The sequence below is a fragment of the Bactrocera tryoni genome, chromosome 5 (assembly GCF_016617805.1).
Source record: "Bactrocera tryoni isolate S06 chromosome 5, CSIRO_BtryS06_freeze2, whole genome shotgun sequence".
Taxonomy (NCBI): Eukaryota; Metazoa; Arthropoda; class Insecta; order Diptera; family Tephritidae; genus Bactrocera; species Bactrocera tryoni.
The window spans coordinates 30,719,457-30,743,421 of record NC_052503.1 but is presented as its reverse complement, the minus strand read 5'-3'; the positions used below and the strand labels follow the sequence as shown (position 1 = coordinate 30,743,421).

The 23,965-nt window shown below is 35.2% G+C and overlaps 1 protein-coding gene across 4 annotated transcripts in view; it reads right to left on the bottom strand.

Annotated features, from left to right (window-relative positions):
- The window catches only part of LOC120777126 (proton-coupled amino acid transporter-like protein CG1139), a 92,712-nt gene that overhangs the window by 35,437 nt on the left and 33,310 nt on the right, over positions 1-23,965 (bottom strand). Inside the window, exon 1 of one of the 4 annotated variants that reach the window (XM_040108272.1) lies at positions 4,264-5,014. The exons of the other annotated variants lie outside the window; for them this stretch is intronic. Within the exon in view, the coding sequence (XP_039964206.1) occupies positions 4,264-4,317 (54 nt within the window). The 5' untranslated portion in view covers positions 4,318-5,014. Of the gene's footprint in view, positions 1-4,263; positions 5,015-23,965 lie in introns of those variants that run through there. 4 annotated transcript variants of the gene reach the window in all.

Sequence of the window (23,965 nt, the reverse complement as noted above, 5' to 3'; positions counted from 1 at the left end):
ACATTTTAGTGGATAGCCAAGCGGCAATTAAGGCTATCCGTAGTCTAATTCTAAGTCGCATGGCTTTGGGTTATGTAAGCAGACAATAACTAGACTTTTAACAGATAACTTAGTCAATAACATCTGGATACCCAGTCATATAGGAACAGAAGGAAATGAAAAGGCAGATGAGTTGGCCCGATAGGCGACAGCAGGAAACACAATTCCTCTAAGCTATCCCAGACTCTTCCGCATCTTCAAAGAGTGCCCAGCTTTTAGTCGGATGAGACCTGATATATTCCACGGCTCCCAATGATCCAACTTTAGAGACATTGGGCAGCTGGGGTGGAAAAGCAGCAGGTTTGGTACTAAATCCACAGAGCTGCTGGATAAGGCTTAATTCGGTTAACTCCCGGTAGCACTTTGGGTCTAAGTATGGCCTAAATACGACAGCTTAGGTTTGGCGTTCACGGAATTCCCTTTTTAACTAACCAAGCAAGCAAAGATCATCGTTTGAGCGCATTATCTTTTTATAATTTTTCAGAACACAACATTTTTATAAGCTCCTATAACCAATCCATATAATTTTCTATTAAATATAATTGCAATTTTCCACAATTTAGCAAAAGATTTTCAAATCAACAAAAAATCAGCGCCTTCAATGCACATAAATCTGCAATCAGCCAAATAAATGCTGAGTGGGCGAAAAGTGCTCGTTCAACCCACGGTGACTGCCAGAGCTACACTCGGCCGTAGTGGATCTTCAGGCGCCGTCGCTGCCGTCGGCATTTGGTGTTGCGTGTATTGCCACAAAGTTGAGTGACATTAGCTTTTGGGGGTGGTTGACAAGGAATTGCTGGGCAAATTGTTGAGTGGGTAGCCACGAAAATCCCAACTGCACACAGCTCATGAATAGAACACGAACACAAACATAAGCAAAGCTAGAAGTAAATATGTCTAAAGACATGCAACGGATGGCATATTGCATGCAACACTTACAAATGTATGCAGCAAAGTGGGTGGTGGGAGGCGCAGCATTTGGTTCGCTGGGTTTGATGCACAGCCTTTTGGCTGGAGTTAGTGGCGTGCTAGTAGCCGAAATAGCTAGCGCATGCTAGGGGTGGCTTTTCTAAGCAAACACAATACATTCACTGAAAACATATGTATGTATGTATGTGCATATACATAGATAAATATATATTTACGTTTAAACGTAGTTTTATGGCCAATTCGTTTATTAATTACGCGCATATCACTACGGCAACGCCGGTAACGTAACCGCTTATATACTCATATATAAGTATGATTACTTTTATTACGAAACTGCATGCAATCAAACCTTGCCAATTATAGGCCCAGCTAATTATAAGCACACACACATGCAAACAAATGTATTATATTCACATTTAGTCACATATTTATAGATGTTTAGAGATAAACAATACTCTATCGCTAGATTGATATGCAAACGGAAGCGTCGAAAGTAGCGATAAGATGGTGAAAAAGCAAAGCAACAACAACAATAAAGTGTAAATAAAGAAACGAAGAGTCGGAAATGATAAATGCTGTCAATTGAAGTTACTCAGCGGTAATAAAGCATGACGCATTTTTTTACTAATTTTACGATTTATGTACATATGTACATACATAGTTAAATTTAGTATTCAGAAATTTGCTCGAAGCAGTTACAATTGTAATTGCTAAACAAAATTTTTGTAAAAATATTTATAATACATATATAAATAAAATTTAATGTTTTTGAAATTGAAAAAAAATAAATTAAAAAAAAAGAAATACAGTAGAGGCCCGCTAATCCGGACCAATTAAAACCGGCCCCTATCCGGAAGTAAGGGAATCCGGATTACCAAAGACATATCAGAACTATGTATTAAGAAAAAATATTTATAAATTTCAGTTTGTTTATTATAACAAATAATACACATGTTCCAAAAAAAAACAACTTAAAACAATAAAGCATAAAAGCGAATGTAGTGAATAATAAATATGTGATCCGGATTAGAGAATACGGATAGAGAATGTCGGTCCGGATTACAAGGGACATAATAGAAATTTCGAATTTTTTAACCCTGTCCGGATTAGCGGGCCTCTACTGTATTATATTAATTACATGAAGCCACGTAATTTTTTATAAATTATAAATATTAAAATATATTAAAAGCAAAGCATTATTTAATATTTAAAAAATGGATTATTTATAATTTAAAGAAAGTAATTAATTAGAAACAAAATTTTTTTTTATTTTTTTGTTAAATATTTTATATTAACAAATTTTTAAAAACTTGTTTAAAATATTCTTTGATTTAAAAAATTATAATTTTTTTAATATATCATTTTATTTTATTTTTATCTGATTTTTTTATTTGTTAAAAATATTTGTAAAACTAATATTTGTTAAAAATGAAAAAAATATTTTCTTAAAAATACTAATTCAATACACATAAATTTTTCAAAATTCAAGTTTCGAATTTGAAAATTTGTTTTTGACAACATGACTTTTAGTCAAATTTTTTATAATTATTTTTTTCTCTAAAAAAAAATTTTATTAAAATTTATATGGTTGTACAAAATTAAAAAAAAAAATAAATTTAAGTACTAAAACAAATAAAAAATTAATTAATTTTATTTTCAGTTCATACTAAAATTTAACGCAATTTACAAAAAAATGGCTAATTTATTTCGTGTTTTTCTATATTTTTATGGCATGATTTGTTCAATTTTGTTTAATAAAATTACTTTTAAGCATATTAAGCAAAAATTAAATTAAAAAAATATATATAATAAAATAATAATATAATAACAATAAAAAATAGAAAAACATATTTTTTGTTCATATGTATTACAATTTTTTATTTTTGATATATGTATTTATTATTATTTTTTACATTTTATTTAACAGATTGTGTTTTTCCATTTTAAATTATTAAAAAGTAAAGATATTGTTAATGTTTTGAGTTGCAGTTTTTGAAGTAAATACTATTTGTTTTTTTAATTTTAATTTTAGTTTTAAAAACCTTATTTTTTAGTTTGTTGATTTTTTTTATTAATTGATTGAATTGATTATTATTGTCTTTGTATTAATTTTTCAATTATTTAAAATTATAATTTTAGTTTATAAAATTTTATTTCTATTCTTGGATTTTTTTATTTTGATTTTTTTATTGTATTAATTTTCTAATATTTTAATTAAATTTCACTTTTTTGAAAAAAAATTACGATTTAAGTAAAATAATTTACAAAAAAAATATATTTCTTAAAATACTTGACAACAAAAAAAATAATGCAAGTGATTTGTAAAAAAAAAGTTTATTGTTTTTTAAAACATTTTTAATTTTAAAACATTTCTTAGTTGTTTTATCAATTAAAAACAATAATTGCAGTTTTGCCATTAAAAAAATGTAAATATTATAATTTTAGAGTTGAAAAAAAAAATTAATTATTAAACATTTATTTTCAGAAAAAATATTAATATTTTTTTAATAATTTTTTTTTTTTGACAACCTTTGCATAAAAAGTTGCATCATTTACACCTAACTTTCTGTTAAATTAATTAAATACCTTAAAAGCAACGCAATTTCACAACATTCTCCCTCTCTCCCTTCCTCTTTCTATCAGTCAATTCTAATTTTCAAAATCAATTTCATACAAATGAATGCCATTGAACTCAAAATATATGCATCAAAAGCAAATTGAACACATTTTTACAAGAACATTGTATATTTACAACAACATTGCATATTTACAACAACATTGTATATTTACAACAATTCCAACTACACTACAATCAACTTCATTAATAGAATTGCACACCACACTCCTCAACTCCTCTCATGCGCTAGGCATTGACTTCTGGTTACGCAACTCCCCAACCTGTGTGAGGCATTAGAAAACGCTCAAACTAGAATTTAAACTTGAAAACAGTAGAATTCAAATTAATGAACTGCTTTGGGCCTATTTCGACAAATTGTCATAAGACATATGCCGCTAGACACATTAGTGCATACAATACTACGAAGAGTCTGGTCTGTCGACAACTAACGACAATTCGATATGCTGAAAAAAGCGCAACAAATCGCTTCGAACCGGGTACTTTTAGCTAAACAGCAGCGGGTGCATTATTCCAGGCAGCAATTGCGAATCTTAAGTATATTATATGTACATATATATATTTACATATATATAAATGTAAATAAATATGTATATAGTCGTATGCTATACATACTTATATAACGGCTGATATCGCGTTAACTATTGCTAAGTACTTACGGTATATGACGTGGGCGCCAGCGGCGTGCGTGAGTCACTCTTGTGGAAACTCATGATCTCGACTTCTCGTTACACGATCCCGTGAAACTTAAATTATATCCGAAAATCTTACGTCTCGAGATTCTGCAATGACCTTGGGCTGTTGTTTTTGTTGCACTAGTGGTGAAGCGGCTTCGTTTCTGCTTTTTTGCTATTTATTATACTCTCTTGCTTTCGTATAATCACGAGCCTTAAGTGTGTGTATGTGTGTCGTAACTCCGTTTGTGCGTGTTGACTTAAGTACATAAAAGCACGGTTTCAAAAACACACGACCGCACGACTTTACAACTTTTTCAAATGCTTCTCAAACTGTGTTCCAGAAACTTCCAAACTAACTATGCTAAGCGCGCTTACTAAGTATGCTATCGTTATACGATTCGAACAGTCTTTGTTTAACTACAAAATTCCGTTTTAAATAACTTTTAATTACAAGTAAATTACATAGCAATAACGCAACGGTAATGCGTTTTTAAGTACTAAGCTACAAAATTGCTCGAAAAAAATTTAATTTTTTTTTTAGTGAATTTTGTATATTTTAGTTTTGCTATTTCGTAAAAATATCAATTTGCCGTTACGTTTGAGATTACTTTAAATAAATTTTGGGTATTTATGCTTATTGAAAGTATGAATTCCAATTTATGTATGTCTGGCTTTGCTGGTGTAAATTTACGAGTACCGAAAAGAGACAACCGCACTGTTTGACATTCAAAGCAAGAATGCCAACATTGCCATTTCGACGAGCGAACACAACCCGCCGCGGCAATCGGAGTTCAGAGCCAGCGCCGCGGCAATACAGACTATAGCGCCACCATCGACAACGAAATGCAGTCACTTACAACCAACACAGACAAGCACCAACATCGCCGCTAGAGCTCCGTTTCGCCGTTTGCTGTGTGCTACGTTAGTCGGTTCAACGTTCTGACGGTTTGTTCGTTTGCTTGTGTTTGCCCTTTCCCCCAACTAAGCATATGTATGTACATGTTTGTGCATGTGTGCGCTTGTATGTGCATGTGTGTGCATGCTATGTTCATTCATTTGTTTTATTTTCATATAGAACGTGTGCGTTGGTGTGTTTGTGTGCCTGCTTTGTTTGTCGGCTGCTTCCCTTGTTTCGGCGGAACAGCAATAACGACTGTTTGACGCTTCGGCTGCTTTTCGGATTCACGTTCTGACTGTCGGAAACACGTTTTGACCATCGGAAACACGTTCTGGCTGTCGGTTTTCGTGCAGCGATCGGTTGGTCGGTCGGTAAGTCAGTTCGGCCGTCATATCTGCGTGTGCGTTCGTCCTGCTACAGTCAGTTTGAGGTCCTCTCTGCGTTTTCAATTTCATTCAAGTGTATGTGTGTGCGTGTTTGTTGTAGTATAGACATGTTTTTGTTGTTGCCCCTTTATATAACAATAATACCTAAGTATTTATGTGCATAGCAGTGGTTGTTTGGAAGTTGTATAGTGAATGCAATCACTTTTGTCTCTCTGAGTGTGCAAACACACATCCCTACATAGAAATATGCATGCATACATACACGCATCCAAACTTCCACACATACTCGTGTTTGTTGATTTGTCTGTCGCTACTTCTAAGCGCGTAAAAAGCATTTGAAAAACTGTAGTTTATTGCTCGTAAAGTGAGAGTGAGTTTAGAAGCGAGTGTTGCTGTGCAATCTATGCAAATGTTTTTTCCTTTGTTTTTTTTTTTGTTGCAATTAGAACTCTAATAATAGCTCTCACTTGTGCGACGAAAATAAATGAAAGGCATACATTAATTTTAATAATTATAGAAGTGTAGAGATACTAAACACTCTGCAGGGCAAGAGGAAACTGATCAGATATTATACATTATACTAATTTACGCCTAGTCTATTAGCACTTGTTTTAAAACTGGTCTTCAAAAGATTAGTATTCTGCTAACTAGTTCTACTGGATTATGCCAGTTTATTTGATTTATACCAGTTACGATCCCATTTGCTAAATTTCGGAATTGGAAAGCTATATTTAGTAGCTTATAAAGAATTAGTTTTTTAAAAATCACATCACTAATCAATGAAATCATTAGATATAGCTTTACAATTTCAAAATTTAGCAAATGGGATCGTAACTGGTATAAATCAAATAAGCTGGCATAATCTAGTAGAACTTTGGAAGTCAACTGATTTAATTTATTTTTGTTTTCACCTATATTGACTGAAAAGAGAAAGGAGCTAATACATAAACTCGCACGAAAGTAGTGAATAGAACGGTAACTGGTATAAATCTCATATAAAAAATTCAATTTTTTTTACTTTCACCTAGTGTGTATGTATATCGCTAAGAAAGAGAGACGAGCTAATACTTAGCGCGCAAAAAGTATTGAATCGAGCAGTAACTGGTATAAATCTCATATGTACTGGCATAATTTAGTAGAACTAGTGTGGAAGACAGTTATAAGGAAATAAACTTACAACTTTTTGTATAAAAATAGTTAAATTTTTTATCATTTGTTATTTTTTACGCATTCGCTCAAATATAGCGAGCAATGAAGTTGCGAATCGAAGACGCATATGTAGGCATGCGTAGAATTTAGGCCATAATTTTACTGAAATTAATCTATTTTAGCACATTCCGAAATTCCCAAAGGAAAAAAATGTTATAACATATTAAGAAGTGTTTACTGAAATATATTAGTTTTCCTACTTCTTATCAAGATTTCAATTTTGAAATTTCCAAGGTTTTATTGCACGGAGGTACTTTCCAAATGCAATTCAATTCACAAATTTAAAAATTTGATTTTCTGTTCTTCAGAAGAATAATAATGAATAGGACACGTCATCGTCATCATCAGATGAAAAAGCCTACCGAGAACCACAATCATCATTTATAAACAATTAACCTCAAGGCATTATTTATGTATGTGTATGTTAATATTTTTACTCACAAAGTATTTCTGTGAATTATTTTAGAATTTATTCTACCGGGTGATCCAAGTAGATGTACTTTTTTCAATAGCCCTTTTTTGACAGAACACGCATAAGTCGTGTCAAGCTGTCATCTTATTTTTGTTTAGTATTGTTTGGCATTTCATCATGGAAAGACTTACACCTAAACAATGTTCAACTTTATTACGAAAATTCACGTTCTGTAAAGAGTGGGTTTCGCGTGCTTCGCTCAGCTTATGGTCAAGAAAAACGGCCTATTGAGCGTACTATTCGCAACACCATCACCCATCTTGAAATCCCTCATTCAATAGGGATAATATTCTACCGAATAAACCACGTCCAGCACGCAGTGAAGAAAATATATCAGCAGTAGATGACAGTGTACACGAAGACCGTGGAGAGTCTTGCTTATGCAAGAACTGCAGCCGCTCGATCTAGCTAAGCGACCTTGATTCGCTCTATGGGCTCTTGAAAAGTTCCAAGAAGATCCAAGGTTTTCAAACCACATTTTGTTCGGCGATGAGGCCTATTTCTGGCTCAATTGGTATGTTAACAAGCAAATTTTTTGCATTTAGGACGGAGAGCAACTTGAAAAGATTCAAGAGCTGTCATTTCAGCCAGAGAAAACAACAGTTCGATGTGCTTTGTGGACCGGTGGTTTGATCTGTCTATATTTCTTCACAAATGATGCCGGTGAGAACGTAACCTTCGATGACGTTCGCTGTCGCGTTATGTAACCGACTATTTGGCGTCTAAAATTAAAGGTCGTGATCTCGGCCATTTGGTTTCAACAAGACGGCACTACTTCCCACACATCGCATCAAACAATGGCTTCAATGAGAGAACACTTTGGTGAGCAGATTACTTCACGTTTTGAGCCGGTCGATTGGTCACCAAGATCGTGTGATATCACACCGTTAGACTTTTTCCTGTAAGGATATGTAAAGTCTAAAGTCTATGCGGACAATTCCACCTCGATTCAGGTCTTGTAGGGAAACATTACACGTGTCATTCGCCAGTTATCAGTCGAAAGTCTCGAACAATTCATCGAAAATTGGACTCAACGCATGAAATTAACAGAGACCGAATTAACATCTACGATTTTTTGCTGAAACGAAATGAAATTGAACCATTCCTGAAGCCAATGGTAACAGGAGACGAAAAGTTGATCAAATACGACAATAATGTGCGAAAAAGATCATGGTCCAAGCGTAGTAAAGCTCAACAAATGGTCACAAAGCCAGGATTGACGCCACTAAATGTTATGTTGAGTGTTTGGTGGGATTGGAAAGGATTCATCCATTATGAGCTGTTCCAGCCTGGTCGAACGATTGATTCTACATTTTAATGTCAACAACTGATGAGATTAAAGCAAGCAATCGAAAAACACGGCCAGAACTGATCTACAGGAAGGGCTTCGTCTTCCATCAGGACAACGCTAGACCACACACATCTTTGATGACTCGGCAAAAACTGGGACAGCTTGGCAGGGAAGTTTTGATACAACCACCATATAGCCCTGACCTTGCACCATCGGACTGCCATTTGTTTCGGTCAATGCAGAGCTCCCTTAATGAAGTAAAGTTGGCTTCAGGAGAAGCCTGTGAAAATTACTTGTCACAGTTTTTCGCCGAGAAACCAGAAAAGTTTTACACCGATGGCCTAATGTCTCTAGCAGAAAAATGGCAAAAAGTGGTCGACCAAAATGGTACATATTTGGTTCATTAAATTTCATTATAAATACAAAAAAATTAGTTGAAGTTTGATTAGAAATACGAAAAGACTTTTTCGACTACCCTATATATATTGGTGCTTATATACATACGTACATATGCTATATGTGTATACAGAGAACATGCTGGAAGAGGAATTTTTAGGACAAAACACTTATAGCAGAACAACAACATTACAAATACTAGGTTTGAAGGCTAACTTGAACAACACAAACCTTTTAATTGTATAAAAAAATATCCTTTGTCTTTTAAATATTTTTTCTTCAATTTTTTTCGAACAATAAATACGTTTGGAAGTAAGTAAGTATGTACTTATAAACCGGTACATCCAGTTACTTGAAAACACAGACAAAGGATGTGCTGATGTTAAGGACGGCAAGGCAAGTGAGCAACCAAAATAGTTAAGATTTCTTAAAAAATAATAAAGAGAAGTTACCGTGTTTTGTGGATATGTATGTAAGTATATATACATGTATTTATATATGTATGTATACATAAGTATATATTGGTACGTGGAAGTAATTAAAAATTGTGGTAATATTACTTTAACACTCAACAATTATAAACAATCATTAAAATTATTAGTTTAAAATAATTTTTATTTCATCATATTACGTTTTTGTGCACTAAATTGCTTTAATTAAATTTTACTACTTAAAATAAAGTCATAATAATAATAATAATAATAACTGTAATGATGATATACTACTTTTATAGGAGCACAAAGCCTACCTGTTACCTACCTGCTTGTTATCGGAATGAATAACAGGCAATATCTTATCAATAAAAAATAGCGGTACTTAATTTGGATATATGTATATGTATGCATGTACACATATATGTGCAAAAATACAAACATACATGCATACATACATACATACATATATACTAAGTCATGTGCATAAACATACATATATACCAATATATATATGTATGTATGTACATATGAATCTATTAAGAAGAAAAATAGATAGTAATTTATAGAATTGTCATATCAAACTTCTTAAGAACTCTATTACAGAGATAGGTTTGCATACATACATATGTAGATATGTATGTATATAGATATACATTACATATAGAATAGAATAGATATACCTACATTATGTAAGTATTGTAAATACAAGGCTTGTAAAGTCTTGTTGGACTCCAGTCAATAAATGATCGTAAATACGTCAAAGGGCAGTTGACTTGCAAAATATTTGCAACCTATTGTACTTATATTTAGTGGCATTCTAACTTAATTAGTAACTTTGCTAATATGAGACACATACTCATAGCGTAGGGATTACAGACCGGCACATTGCTAGTATTAAGTGATTTGTGTTTCAGATATGAATAACAGACAGCTACTTACTTTTGGAGACTTTTGTGTAAACTGAATATATCAATAGTGACTAAGGCTGGTGTCTAATTTTTAAATAGAAAGAACACTGTAGGAAAAATAACTATGTATGATGAATGAAAGATTTTACGTATATTTTAAGGGGGGTAAATTGTACGAAATCAAAAAAAAATCGATAAATCCCTGCATGTTCTGTATAAAGTTCTACATACGATAACCTACCAGTTTTTTGGTGAGATAAAAATCAAGTTTGGAACAAAATTTTGGTATAAAATTACAATTTTTCTTAAAAAAATCCCGCAATTTTGTCCATTTTTGATTTTTACCGACCGCATATCATTGTCAGAAGAATTTTTGGTCAGGTTACATACTCGGAGAAGGCCTTAATTCCCTTCTTCTTGCCTATGAGATGCGTTCAGATGTTTTACGATCTTTTATTGAACGCAGGAGCTACCATAATTCCCTCGAAATCGTAGAAACAATCATAATTTCCTGGTATTTCCTTTAAATATTCTTTCAATTACATACTACCGACAACACTTCAGGCGTCTAAGGGGAAAAAGTCTTATTTATTGGCGTAGACACCGCTTACGCGAATATAGCCGAACTGGAGTCAGATCCGGAAAATCCGTGCAACTATAAACCCTATTTATGTAATTATGACATGGTTTCATGATCCCGTGAATCGTTCAAACCTGAGTTTTCGCGGCAGTCTCTTTGCGCAGATCTTTTTCTCAACCAAACTTTCATGAACAATATGTCTAAAACGTTCCCTTGAGATGTATATCCAAAGTCATCTCCATCAAAGTATTTTAAGATCATAAAAAAATAGTTTTTAGATATTTTCAAGCGTAGCTGGATTGGATTTTCACAGCGTATAACATCTTAGGTACAAGTTCTGAAAGTCATCAAGCTATTTCTTGGTATCAGGCGCAATTTTCACCAAAAAGTGGTGTTTTATTGAACACAAAACTAATTTTTACAATATTTTCGAACTAAAATTGTAAAATTATTCCATTTTAAGCATTTCGAAAGCGCTTCAAATCTCATCAAACTCATCAAGAGCGTAATTATGCTCATAATTTCGTACAGGGTATATGGGTAAACATGTACTCCTAATTGAATGCTTGAATACACAAAATCATACACATATACGTTAATTGCTTAAATGGAATGGAAGACAAATACAAAAAATGAAGTACAAAACTCTCATTCACAAAATTTTCCACTACTTCATTGGTATGTGTAATCGGCGACCCATCGAAGGAATTGTGGTTTCTTTTCTTAGCATATTTGTTGTTACATAAATATCAGCGCATTTGAGTAGGAAATAGAAATCCGAACATACATCACGTGATGAAGAAGAGGGTAGCGCTCTCAGAGAAGAGCTGAAAAATATGCAACGCTTTAGAGATTTTTTAAAGAAATAGTGCGTAGCGTTGAAGTATCAGATTCCCCTTATTGTAAGGAAGCTTTGAAGTTTATTTATTGTTGACGTCATACTGTCTAAACTTTAAGAGAGTTAGGATGAAAAATTGGCACCACAGAAATGCGCAAATCGTACGACTTTCATAAATAATCGCCGGGATATAGTTTGTTCGATTCGCTGGAAAGTAAAGCTATTGCTTAAGAACGCTATGATTTTCAAAATATTCGGGCGCTACTCTCTTATAAAAGAAAGTAATGAAAATCCTACCACAAAGAAAGTGTTGAATCGATCTAAGAGTAAATGTAGATAACTCATTAAAGTGACATAATTTTCTAGTCTGTAAAAATAGCTGTTGTCACAAAACCCTGATACTCACTGCTTATCCTTGATAGAAAGCTTCCGTCGAAGCGAAATATCGGTTGTTTATGTTGCTGTAGAGGAGCTATAACGAAAAGGTGGGGAAGACTTTCTCTGCTCACATACAGATGAGATATATGTGAGTAGAGAAAAGTCGCTAAGAAAAAAGTTTTTATTGAGGAAGTTTCTGAAAGGAACTCTCCGTCAATGTTAACTTTAAGCTAAGCAGAAGTGACACCTATTAGAGTGGCGGTAGACGTACTGCTACGAAGTGAAGCCTCTTTCAGGAAGCTGTGCATTTACTTCAACAGCAGAGAGGCAACACTAGCGTGAAGATCGCTAAGTACTCACTAGAAACAGCATAACGCTACTTCATCGCATCATCAGACTCATTTGTATCTCTGCTCATAGCGAAATGGCTGGCAACTGCAAAGGCGGCGAGCTAATCAGAGCTCACATGATATTGGAACAGAGTTGGACCTCCATTGGCATCTTGCGTTCTAGCACTGGGTCAATAAACTCGTGTGCGATTGCGAAATTACTTTTCCCTAGTGTAGAATATATGAGATCTACTGAACTACTTGCTCTTAGCAAAGTTCCTTTTTTTAATGGAGTTTTACTGGGCATTCATACGGTAAGGTTAAAAACTTGTCGAACATTAGTTGTCAAAGTTGTATGGCAGAAAATGAGGTGGGAACATTCCTGCACTTTTTTCACTTTTCAACATTTGCAAGACTGAGACTAAAAAATTACGTTAGTCTTATCTTTGGCCTACTGAAACTCTCATTAGCCATCTCAGCAAATTTGGCAAATACGCTTAAAGCTCTTTGTTGATTTGTAAAGTTCTTAAGATCTATTAAATTTTGTGTGCGAAATCAAATTTTTGCTGCCGAAAAGTTCTGAATGTCGGAAAAAGCCTTCGGTAATAATTGTTTGGCCGCATGCAAGTGTTGTTGATTGGTAAAAATTATTCAAATAGAAGAGAGAGAGAGTGAGAACACCTTGACGACGAACCACGCTCAGGACGGTCATCAACATCAACTGATGATCAACACGTCAATAAAATTGAGAAATTGCTGCTTGAGAATCGAAGAGGAACAGGCAAAGATCTTACTGGCATTGTGGGAATATCGGACGGAACAGTGAAAACCATTTTGAAAGATAATGTGGGCCTAAAAAAAGTGAAAGCGCGATTGGTTGCAAAATCACTAATTTTTTCGAAAAATAGCCTCGCGTAAAATGCTATGAAACAATGATTTCCGACTTCCAGGATGTAATGAAACATATTATTACTGACAGTGAGTCTTGGATATATGCTTAGGACCCAGAAACGGACAATCAATCGGCCGAACATCGTGGCAAAGGTGAGCCGAAGCCGAAAAATCAAGTCAAAACAGGTCAAAATTCAAGTTTATGTTGACTGTCTTCTTCGAGTATCGAAGTGTGGTGTACTCCGAATTCTTTCCGACCGGACAAACTGTCAACAATGAATACTATTTGAGTGTTATGCGTCGTTTGCAAGAAGATGTTCGTAAAAATAGGCTAAAATTATGAGCCGACAACGCTTGGTTCTTTATTCTAAAACTATTTTTATTACAAAATTATGCCAATAACTTAAAAAACAATTAAAAGAGTACTAGAAATATTTCCGAGCACTTAAAATGTTTTCGTACAACAACGCTCGTAACAAAAACCACAACGGATATGGTAATAATGCGACTAATTTTATCAGACAAAAAACATGACTATGACTGGAAAGTATTTCTATTTGTATTAGAGAATATCTGAACACATGCTATCGAGTGCAAAATAATTAGTACGTGAAAATACGGCATTATTTACAGAAATACCAACACCTCCGTAGCACATTCCAGCACGTGATAAATTTGCTTAATAACTGATCAATGACAAAATATATTTCGACGTTCCGAAAAAGTCACTAAAACGTATTTTATGTCGGTATGTACTTATACATATATGTTTAAATAGCAGAGCGAGCAGAGTTATATAAATAAAATTTTCGTTAACTTTCAATTGCACATGTCAAGCACTGACATTTCGCATTTCTCTCAATTCGCGCAATCATCATGCCGTTATGACACCATAAAGATGAGTATACATTCATACATACATATGTATGTACATACTTATGTATGTCTGCATGACGCTGTGACTTGTTAACTTTTTAAAAAATGCTGCGTTGATGACGAGATGGCGTTTTTAAATATTCTAAATTTATTGCTTGATTACTATAAATTGATCAACATCATCATCGGCAGGAAATACGAACCCACAAGCATACCTACGAGCACATGCATACATACATACTTACGCACGTATGTAGTATGTATGGTGGCAGTGTAGCAGATGAACTCCGTTCGGAATGCGTATGACGCGTGTGCGAATGTCGCGCGAAAAGAGTAAACGAGCTGCTCGTATGAAAAAGCCGAGAGAACACCCATCGGTCATTGGGTAATTTCCAGCGCGCCAAACTGCCAATTTTGATGCGCAAAATAAATATTTTGCTACTTCGCTGTTGTCATTGTTGTTGCTGCTGACGAAGTCTAAATCAATTTATGCATCGTTTGCAATTTCTTTTCATTTTTTGCATGCTTTTTTAATGCTTTTTAATTAATGTGCGCCGTAATTTGAACTACAGAAGTTGGAACAAAAACTGTAATAGAGTTGCCAAGTTGTTTTGGGCGGGTTGCAACAATTGTTGATAATGGAAATAGATTATTTGCGAATTATTGGTCGAGACGGCGAGTCGTAGCCTAGTTCTATTTGATCTTGAGTTTTTACTCGGAGCCTTTTCCCGAAACCAATGATTGGATGTTGGATATTCTTGCCTGAAAAAAAAATATTTTTTCATATAACCCATTTTGACAATCCTAACACACGAACTCCCCAAATTTATTAGTCGCGCTTAACAATATTCTTATTCCTTATTTGCGGAGACACCGCTTACGCGTTATTAAGTCGTTCTTCCTTTTTATCGCTGTTTGGCGCCAATTGGAGATTGTAAGTATAGCCAGGTCCTTCTTCACCTGGTCTTTCCAACGGAGTGAACGTATTCCTCTTCATATGGTTCCCCTGTGGATACTGCATCAAATACTCTCGGAGTCGCTGTCTCTAAATTCGCTGAACTATGCCAATGTCGTCGTATATATCCATGGACTGCGGTATTCGCCGTTGCCAATACCCAAAGGAGCATAAATCTTCCTCAGAACGTTTCTCTCGAAAACTCGTAACGTCGACTTATCAGATGATATCATCGTTCTTACCTCTGCACCATATATAAAGACGGAGATGATGAGTGACTTGTAGAATTGGGCTTTGTTCCTAGAGAGAGGACTTTACTTTTCAATCGCCTACTCAGTCCGTGTTACTAAGAATTTTTCTACGTTGAGTTTCGAGGCTGACGTTGTTATTGGTGTTAATGGTGGTTCCAAGATAGGCGAAATTATCTACGCCTAGTTAGTTTTTTGATGACAGGAGATATTTCGTCTTGCCTTCGTTCACTACCAACTCTTTCGAGAGAGCACAGCAAATAGTTACTTGTGACTTCGAAACCCAAATATTTTAACTGAAAAATACGGCAAACGCTTCGATAAAAAACCATTCCTTTCAGGCGCTCAGTGGAATCTCAAAACTTATAAGATATTCCCGAGAAAGTCGGCTTGGTGTTTAATAGAATTGTATGTGTCAAATATATGTAGATACATATGTCCATACATATATATTATAAGTTAGGTTAGTCTGGTAGGCTCGTGAGCTACGCATAGACCAGTTTTGGTCATTAGAGATGCCAATCGGATTACCATTACGTAGTTCAGATCATACTTCAGGATGTAATATCGGTTCGTTATTTTACTCTTAGTTTTGTAAGATAAACCGTGCAATCAAATAAAAAGTGATTAGATGCTGAAAGGGATGATCCATCTTCTTCGATGACTATAGTTCAAAATTGATTTAACGGATATCCTCCATGAGATATTAGACATCGGTAAATAAATAATAGGACTTTTTGAAAAATTTAAGAAAATTGCCTTACACCCTTAGTGCAATAAAACTAATGAATAAGAAGGATGTCGTAGCGTCGCTAGACCTTACTTCTGTATAATGCAAACAGATACCAAATTCAGAGCAATAAAAAGTAAGGAAGGGCTAAGTTGGAGCATAACCGAACATTTCATACTCTTGAAACTTGTGCAACTAGTTTAAATTTTCATCCGATTTTATTCATACTAAGCACAAAGACTCACCGCTATTAAGAAAACATGCTCCATCAATGAAAGGGCTAAGAAGCTATTAAGAAAACATGCTCCATCAAAGAAATTTAGTATTGTGTTATATGGGAAGTAGGCGTGGTTGTAGACCGATTTCGCTCATTTTTAGATACGTAATTTCACCTAAAAGAGGACGGTGCTACGCCCACCCGGCTCCTTTCGTCACATACCATCTCGGGGGTAAAATTGTATGCCTCTGGCGTATTTAGGTATTGACTTATCGCGCTTTTAGTAGTTTGTAACAGTACTGTTATGTGGGAGTAGGCACGGTTATTGTCCATTTTTACACTGTCGACGAGAGTTCCTATGATATATGGTGGTTGTGGGTTTAGTGGTTTAGGAGATAGGTATATTAAACTTTTTTCCACTTTTTCCCACTTTTTCAAAATTTTTAGTTCACAGGTTCCCCTTGCCACTGCGATTTTCTGTACCAAATTAAAGTTCTTTATCTTGTTTGATGTGTTAGTTATGGCACTTGATTTAGGTTTTCGGTTAATGGCGCTTTGTGTGGCAGTGTTCGATTACGCCCATCTACGAACTTGTCTTCACTTTTTCTGCAAGGAACACATATATCTAATTTCATTACGATTTCAACTCGTCTCATCATCCGCTTCATTTATTTATAAAGGGTGGCGTCAAAGTCAGAAGATGATCAGAAGATGCTATAAATTTTGCAATTGACCTCTAATGTCAGTTCTGTTTTGACATTTGTGTAGTAAACACATGCGAAATACACGTAAATAAACAATGGTACGCTACACTACGTGCCACAACCGATATGCTGAAGGATGCATTTCCCGGGCACCTAATCTCCCGTTTTGGCGATTTGCACTAGCCAGCAAGATCGCCTGATTTTACCGCTCCAGACTTCTTTTTGTGGGGCTTTTTGAAGTCGCGGGCTTATGTCAACAAGCCTCAGACTCTTGCAGCTCTTAAAGACAATATCCGTCAAGAATGTGAGGACCTATCGCTGGTAGTTCTGGCCAAAATGATGAAAAATACCATAACAAGGGCTCAAATGACAATCAACTGTGTCGGCGGCCATTTACATGATATCATATTCTCTACTTGATGTAAAAAAAATTAAAAGACCAAATAAAAGTTATCCACAAGCAGAATCAAAGTTTTTCATTTTTTAAAAAAGTTTTTCATTTTCCAAAAAACATCGGAAGGTAGTTTTCGCGCCACCTGTTACATTCTGACATTTATTTATACTGGGACAAGGTCCCGGGAATTTTAAATAAAACGCAAAATATTTAATTATTCATCAGTCTTTCTTTTGTCGCCTTCAAAGTAATCATCACCAGAAGTACGAGTAATACACTTATGTCAAGGATTTTTCCAATCCTCGAAACACTTTTCATAAACACTTTTTGGGGGTGGCCATCAGCTCCTTCAGCGAATTTTATTTTATCTCTTCGATCGACTGAAAACGGGTTTCTTTCTACTGTGAAAATTTTTATTTTCATAACAAGGTACATACATATACCAGGTCATAGCTGTATTAGCCATCTACATCTATAACACACTTTCGAGACAGAAATAATATTTCGGACCTCACTAACCATACTCTGACAACATATACATAAGTATGTACACATTTCCATACTTACATACATATGTATATGTACAAAAAACCGAGCTTTTCATAAGTATGTTTCATATTTTAAGTACATAGATGTACCGATGTATAATATTATATACTATATGTTTATATGACTGCATAATTTCTCTCGAAAAAGCATCTGGCAATAAAACTTAAATAAAACTTAAACAAGTAAGGAAGGGCTAAGTTCGGGTGTCACCGAACATTTTATACTCACGCATGATAAAGTGATAATCGAGATTTCATTATCCGTCATTTACATATTTTTCAAATACCGTATTTGTGTGAAGTTTTATTCCGCTATCATCATTGGTTCCTAATATACTCGTATATATTATACAGAGAAGGCATCAGATGGAATTCAAAATAGCGTTATATTGGAAGAAGGCGTGGTTGTTTCAATGTTTCGAATTTCATTGAAATCGGTAAAGTAGTTCCTGAGATATGGTTTTTGGTCCATAAGTGGGCGACGCCACGCCCATTTTCAATTTTTAAAAAAAGCCTGGGTGCAGCTTCCTTCTGCCATTTGTTCCGTAAAATTTAGTGTTTCTGACGTTTTTTGTTGGTCGGTTAACGCACTTTTAGTGATTTTCAACATAACCTTTGTATGGGAGGTGGGCGAGGTTATTATCCGATTTCTTCGATTTTTGAACTGTATATGGAAATGCCTGAAGGAAAGAATATAGAGTTTGGTTGACATAGCTATAGTAGTTTCCGAGATATTTACAAAAAAATTAGTAGGGGGCGGGGCCACGCCCACTTTTCCAAAAAAATTACGTCCAAATATGCCCCTCCCTAATGCGATCATTTGTGTCAAATTTCACTTTAATATCTTTATTTATGGCTTAGTTATGACACTTTATAGGTTTTCGGTTTCCGCTATTTTGTGGGCGTGGCAGTGGGCCGATTTTGCCCATCTTCGAACTTCCTTCTTATGGAGCCAAGAAATACGTGTACCAAGTTTCATCATGATATCTCAATTTTTACTCAAGTTACAGCTTGCACGGACGGACAGACGGACGGACGGACAAACAGACATCCGGACTTCAACTCTACGCGTCACTCTGATCACTTTGGTATATATAACCCTATATCTGACTCTTTTCGTTTTAGGATTAGTATAAAAACGTTTATATAGTATATCATTTCGTCATAAAAAATTATACGAGAATGCAGTTCATACAAATAATACGACTTTCAGAGTATGTAGTATACATACAAGTATGTATGTATGTACTAATCTGTATTTAAAGGGAATTTCCCAAGCTCGTGGGCTTTATCAATTAATAAGAACAACACCCGCGTGCATAAAACTTGAATGAATTTACTATGAACACATACTTCCCTATTAATGATTAATTCATTTCAACTAATTATTTATGAATATATGTATTTTTATAAAATATGTATATTATATTTGTATAAATACATACTATGTATATAATATTTTTCCACTATACACAAGTTACAGTACCTCAAAATGGTGATTGTCTACGTTATTAGCTTCGAAGCGCGATCTCAAAACTATTTTTCGAATGAACCGCAAATACAAATACGCAGCCATCACTCGTAATCAGTGCCGTAACGGTGCATTTTTCTTTAGCAAAGTGACTAATTCTTGAAGCGGCACATATAACCATCATTCATAGATTTCTGTGTACCGTCAAATCGTTTACATTCAGTTCATAATTGCCAAGAGCACAGGTTCAATGTCAATAGCATAGTATTTTTATGGAGTAAAAGGCGTTCGCTTGCAGTTTGTTGTTGTTTTTTGATTCACGAACATTACATAAATACATTTATGTACATACACAGCAATTTCTATGCTATGTTTATTAGACGCATTTACACACGCGTTTGTAATGATGTTCTGAATGATTTATAGCGAGAGTGCTTGATTAAAACTAGAATTGTTTAGATTTTCTGTGAATTTAAATTAATTCAGCGAAAGGTACATACATATGTATCTGTACATATGTCTGTATGAGTGAGAATATTGACAAGGTTTGAGTGAAAGCGAAGAACACTCACTTTATACTGAAGGATAGTTCGAGCAATAAGTTATTGAGTACGTCCAAATATGCGGAAAATATGCTGGATCACTTGGCTTTTCGCTCAGCGATGGATATAAGGTCTAGAAAGCGATAAATATCGTGTGAGAAGTGATTTAGCCAGATTGGTTTATGATATTCAGTGAGATTCTAGCATCCTTGAACAGCATTCAAATGATCTTCAACTGACTTAATACAACCACCTTAAGGGCTTATACCCAATTGCAAGTCAGAGAAAACACGTGTTTTGGTGAATTATTTTTTAAGCGGCATTTTATTTAATAATAGTTAATGGAGACGTTCTCTTAAAAGAGCTTTTACTGTATTAGCAAAAATATTATACATTCGATCATTACTTCACAAGTATATCTGAGAAGGCCATGTGAATTTATTTATCGGCATAGCCGTTTCAGAAAAAATTCTTCGCCGACTCTGAAAACAGCCATCATAGTTATGGAATTCGCTGTTGGGACTTTCCTTGATATTGAAAGCTCCCAATAACGTCCTGCCGGAAGCAGTCGTAACTGCTCTGGACGGTCTTGAGGTTAATCAAAAGGTATTTGAGCCTCACTTTTAGTCTTCTTTGCGACAGGGTGATTGAAACGGAATGGAGCAACGAATGTGCTCGACGAAATGTGAGTAGTGGAACCCCACAAGGTAGAGTTCTCTCTTCACTTGTATGGATCCTGTTCATTAACGACCGGCTTAAAACACTTGCGAATCGTGGCTGCCAAGTGATTTCTTATGTAGACGATGTAGCACTCATGGTCAAAGGAAAGTTCGTGAGTACCGTGTACGAGTTGAGGCAAGCGTAACGAGTTGGGCAGTAAGAAGTGGTCTCGCCATCAACCCAACTAAAATCGTGATGGTTTTATTTACTAAAAGATACCAGATCCCGGGGCACTGCTGCCGCAAATGGAAGACATCCGTCTGCAACCGGCGGATGCAGTGAAATATCTAGAGCTCATCCTGGATAGGAAGCTTTCATGGAAGCCGAATATCGAAGAGAGAGCAAAAAAGCCATCAATCGCATTATACTGTTGTAGAGGAGCTCTGGCTCTACGACGCCATAATTTTTATGTGGAGGAGGCTTCTGGAAAAGACCACACTAGCAAAGAAATTTGAGAGCGTTCAACGAGCCGCACTCATCAGCATTTGTGATGCACTAAGGTCCAATCCAAACACGGACGCCATCTTGCACATAGTATCTGTAGACATCGTCGGAAGGTGTATGGTTGTGAAAATTGCTATCAGACTCAGAGAATCTGGGTTCCTAAAAGAACACGTGTCTGAACACTCGAGAACCCTCATACACTTTGACTTCATACCGGATTAATAGGATCATAGAGTCCCTAAACCGAACTCTGGCGACTCTTTCTCTGCCCATATACCGGCGAAGCAGTTGTGGGTTGAAAGAAGCCGTTAGAGGAGAGGGACAGTGAAACTGTATGGAAGAAGATGAGGTAGAAACAACTCAACACTTCCTTCTTGACTGTCCTGCGTTTGGAAGGCCATAACTTAAACCTTGGGAGCACATACCTTTAGACATCCCACCAACTGGCGGAAATGGAAATTAAACGTCTGTGCAAATTTTTATTAGCTACTAAGCGTTTTTCTAATTTATAAGTTCAAGCACAGAAGGTATCTTTACTTTATTTCTCCTCAATTATCTTTCCATCCAATATTGCGGTCCATTTAGAATTCCAAATGATCTCTCAACCTAAAATCCAATGGATTTACATACATACATATGTGCATTATGTATATGAGCTGATGGATTTTACATGTATTTTTATGTAAATTTCAATACCAACTCTAGATACACTATGGGATCCCAAAACCAACTAGACTGGTAAAATCCTTAGGCCACTGGCCCCAAATAATACGAATGTGCAAGATTATTCATCGATATATGATGATATGATATGTAGATACATATGATGGTACTCTTCAGTGATCAATTTTCTTCCATCAAAAACACTTATTTAAGTCTGGTGAGAAGTCTCAGCTTATGACCCTTTGGAGCCAATTTTGAAAAAACATTTCAGACAGAACATATCAAACAATCAATTTTATCTGCGATGCAATATATTGAATATTTTATTAAACAATTTGCTAATTTTTCATCTCCGCATAGATATGTGCATAAAGAACACCTAAAATACATATGGTTCAGGTGGCGCCGGAAGTTGTAAAACTCATCAGTATTAAACCCATAATCTCATATTGAAATTGATAAATTTGCCACATTTCCTCCTTATCATACTTCCACTTCCTAATCAGTTGTAAGCACAAATTTGAATGAAATTCACCACACTGCCCAATTCAGGTATGCATTCAGCAACTTACTCGCCTAAAAGTATGCAGCGAGTTTTAAGTGCATAGTAACTGTACGAAACAAAACCACATTTCTCATTTATTTACCACAAATATGTGTATAACATTCTTATATATTTATATTATATATCTAAATAACGATATATTAAAGTACAAATATACATATATATAGTATATATATAAATTATGCCCTGATAGAGTTTACTATGAGCATTGGTAAATTCGTTCACTGACTACAGTTTGCTATTAGAGTAACTCTGTACTAGTAAAACAATCATTTAAATAATTAACAAATTTTTTTTGTTGGAAAATGTAATAATTATTTATTATTTAATTAGGTAGGCCTTTTAATAGGCTAGTATCAGATTGTTACCGGATAGACACATGTGCATTAAAGCGTGTAGATTTACGGCGAAACGGAATAATCGCGTATGCTGGAAGTGTTTTTGGATCATTCTGAAAATTGTTTCCAAAGAGCCTATGGGTCTAAAATCGGTTTCGAGCCAGCGTTTTATAAGGTGAAATTAAATTTTTCGGGATTATAAAAATTTTTCGCCAGTTTTTGAGATATCCGACTGAAATTTAATATATTGTAGCATTTTAATATTATATTGATTAATTGTCGAAATCGGCCTTTCGGGACATTTATATTACATAACTTACATACAACCCCTGAATAATCGGTCTTTATTTTACGGTTACCTGTCTTTTTAAGTGAAAATAAAGAAAATCGCCAACTATAACATACATATGTATGTATATCTGTCATACAACCAACTACTCAGAAATTTTATATATGTACATATATACAAAAAATTAAATCAGAAGGCGATGCTATTTTTGAAGTTGAAGAGACGCATTTGCAGACAAGAAAAGAGAGAACCTGAAATGCATGAGGACGAAGAGCTTAACATGCTGGCCGGCTGGATAATGCTCAAAAATTGTAGCTAAACATGCGGCGACTAACAGAAGGTTTTAAGACCGGAGCATACTCTTATAGAACCCTCAGAGGTGATCTAATGACTGATGACCAGAGCACACTAATTTTATGAAGGGAATACTTCTCCAGCCTGCTGAATGCCAGTGGAAGAATAACGCCAGAAGGTGGCGAACCCGATTCCGTAATCGATGACGATGGAGCATTGCCCGACCATGAAGAACTTCGAATAGCAATTACCCAACTTCGTCAAATCTTGGAAAAGACACATGAAAAGAGAATCGACACACACCACCTCTTCGTCGATTTCAAAAGGGTGCTTTTGACAACACGAAAGGGAGCTGCCTTTATACCGCGATGTCTGAATTTAATATCTCCGCAAGACTAATACGGCTGTGTAAACTGACGTTGAGCAATACCAAAAGCTCCGTCGGGATTGGGAAGAACATCTCTTCAATCTGCTCTTGGAGAAAATAGTTCGAGCTGCAGAACTAAATAGAGAAGGTACCATCTTCTATAAGAATATACAACTGCTGGCGTACGCCGATAACATCGATATATTTGGCCTTAACAACCGCGCCGTTAGTTCTGTGGAAGGAAGCGAAGAAAATAGGTCTGGTAGTGAACGAAATATTTCCTATCATCAAACAAACAGTGTCGCACTC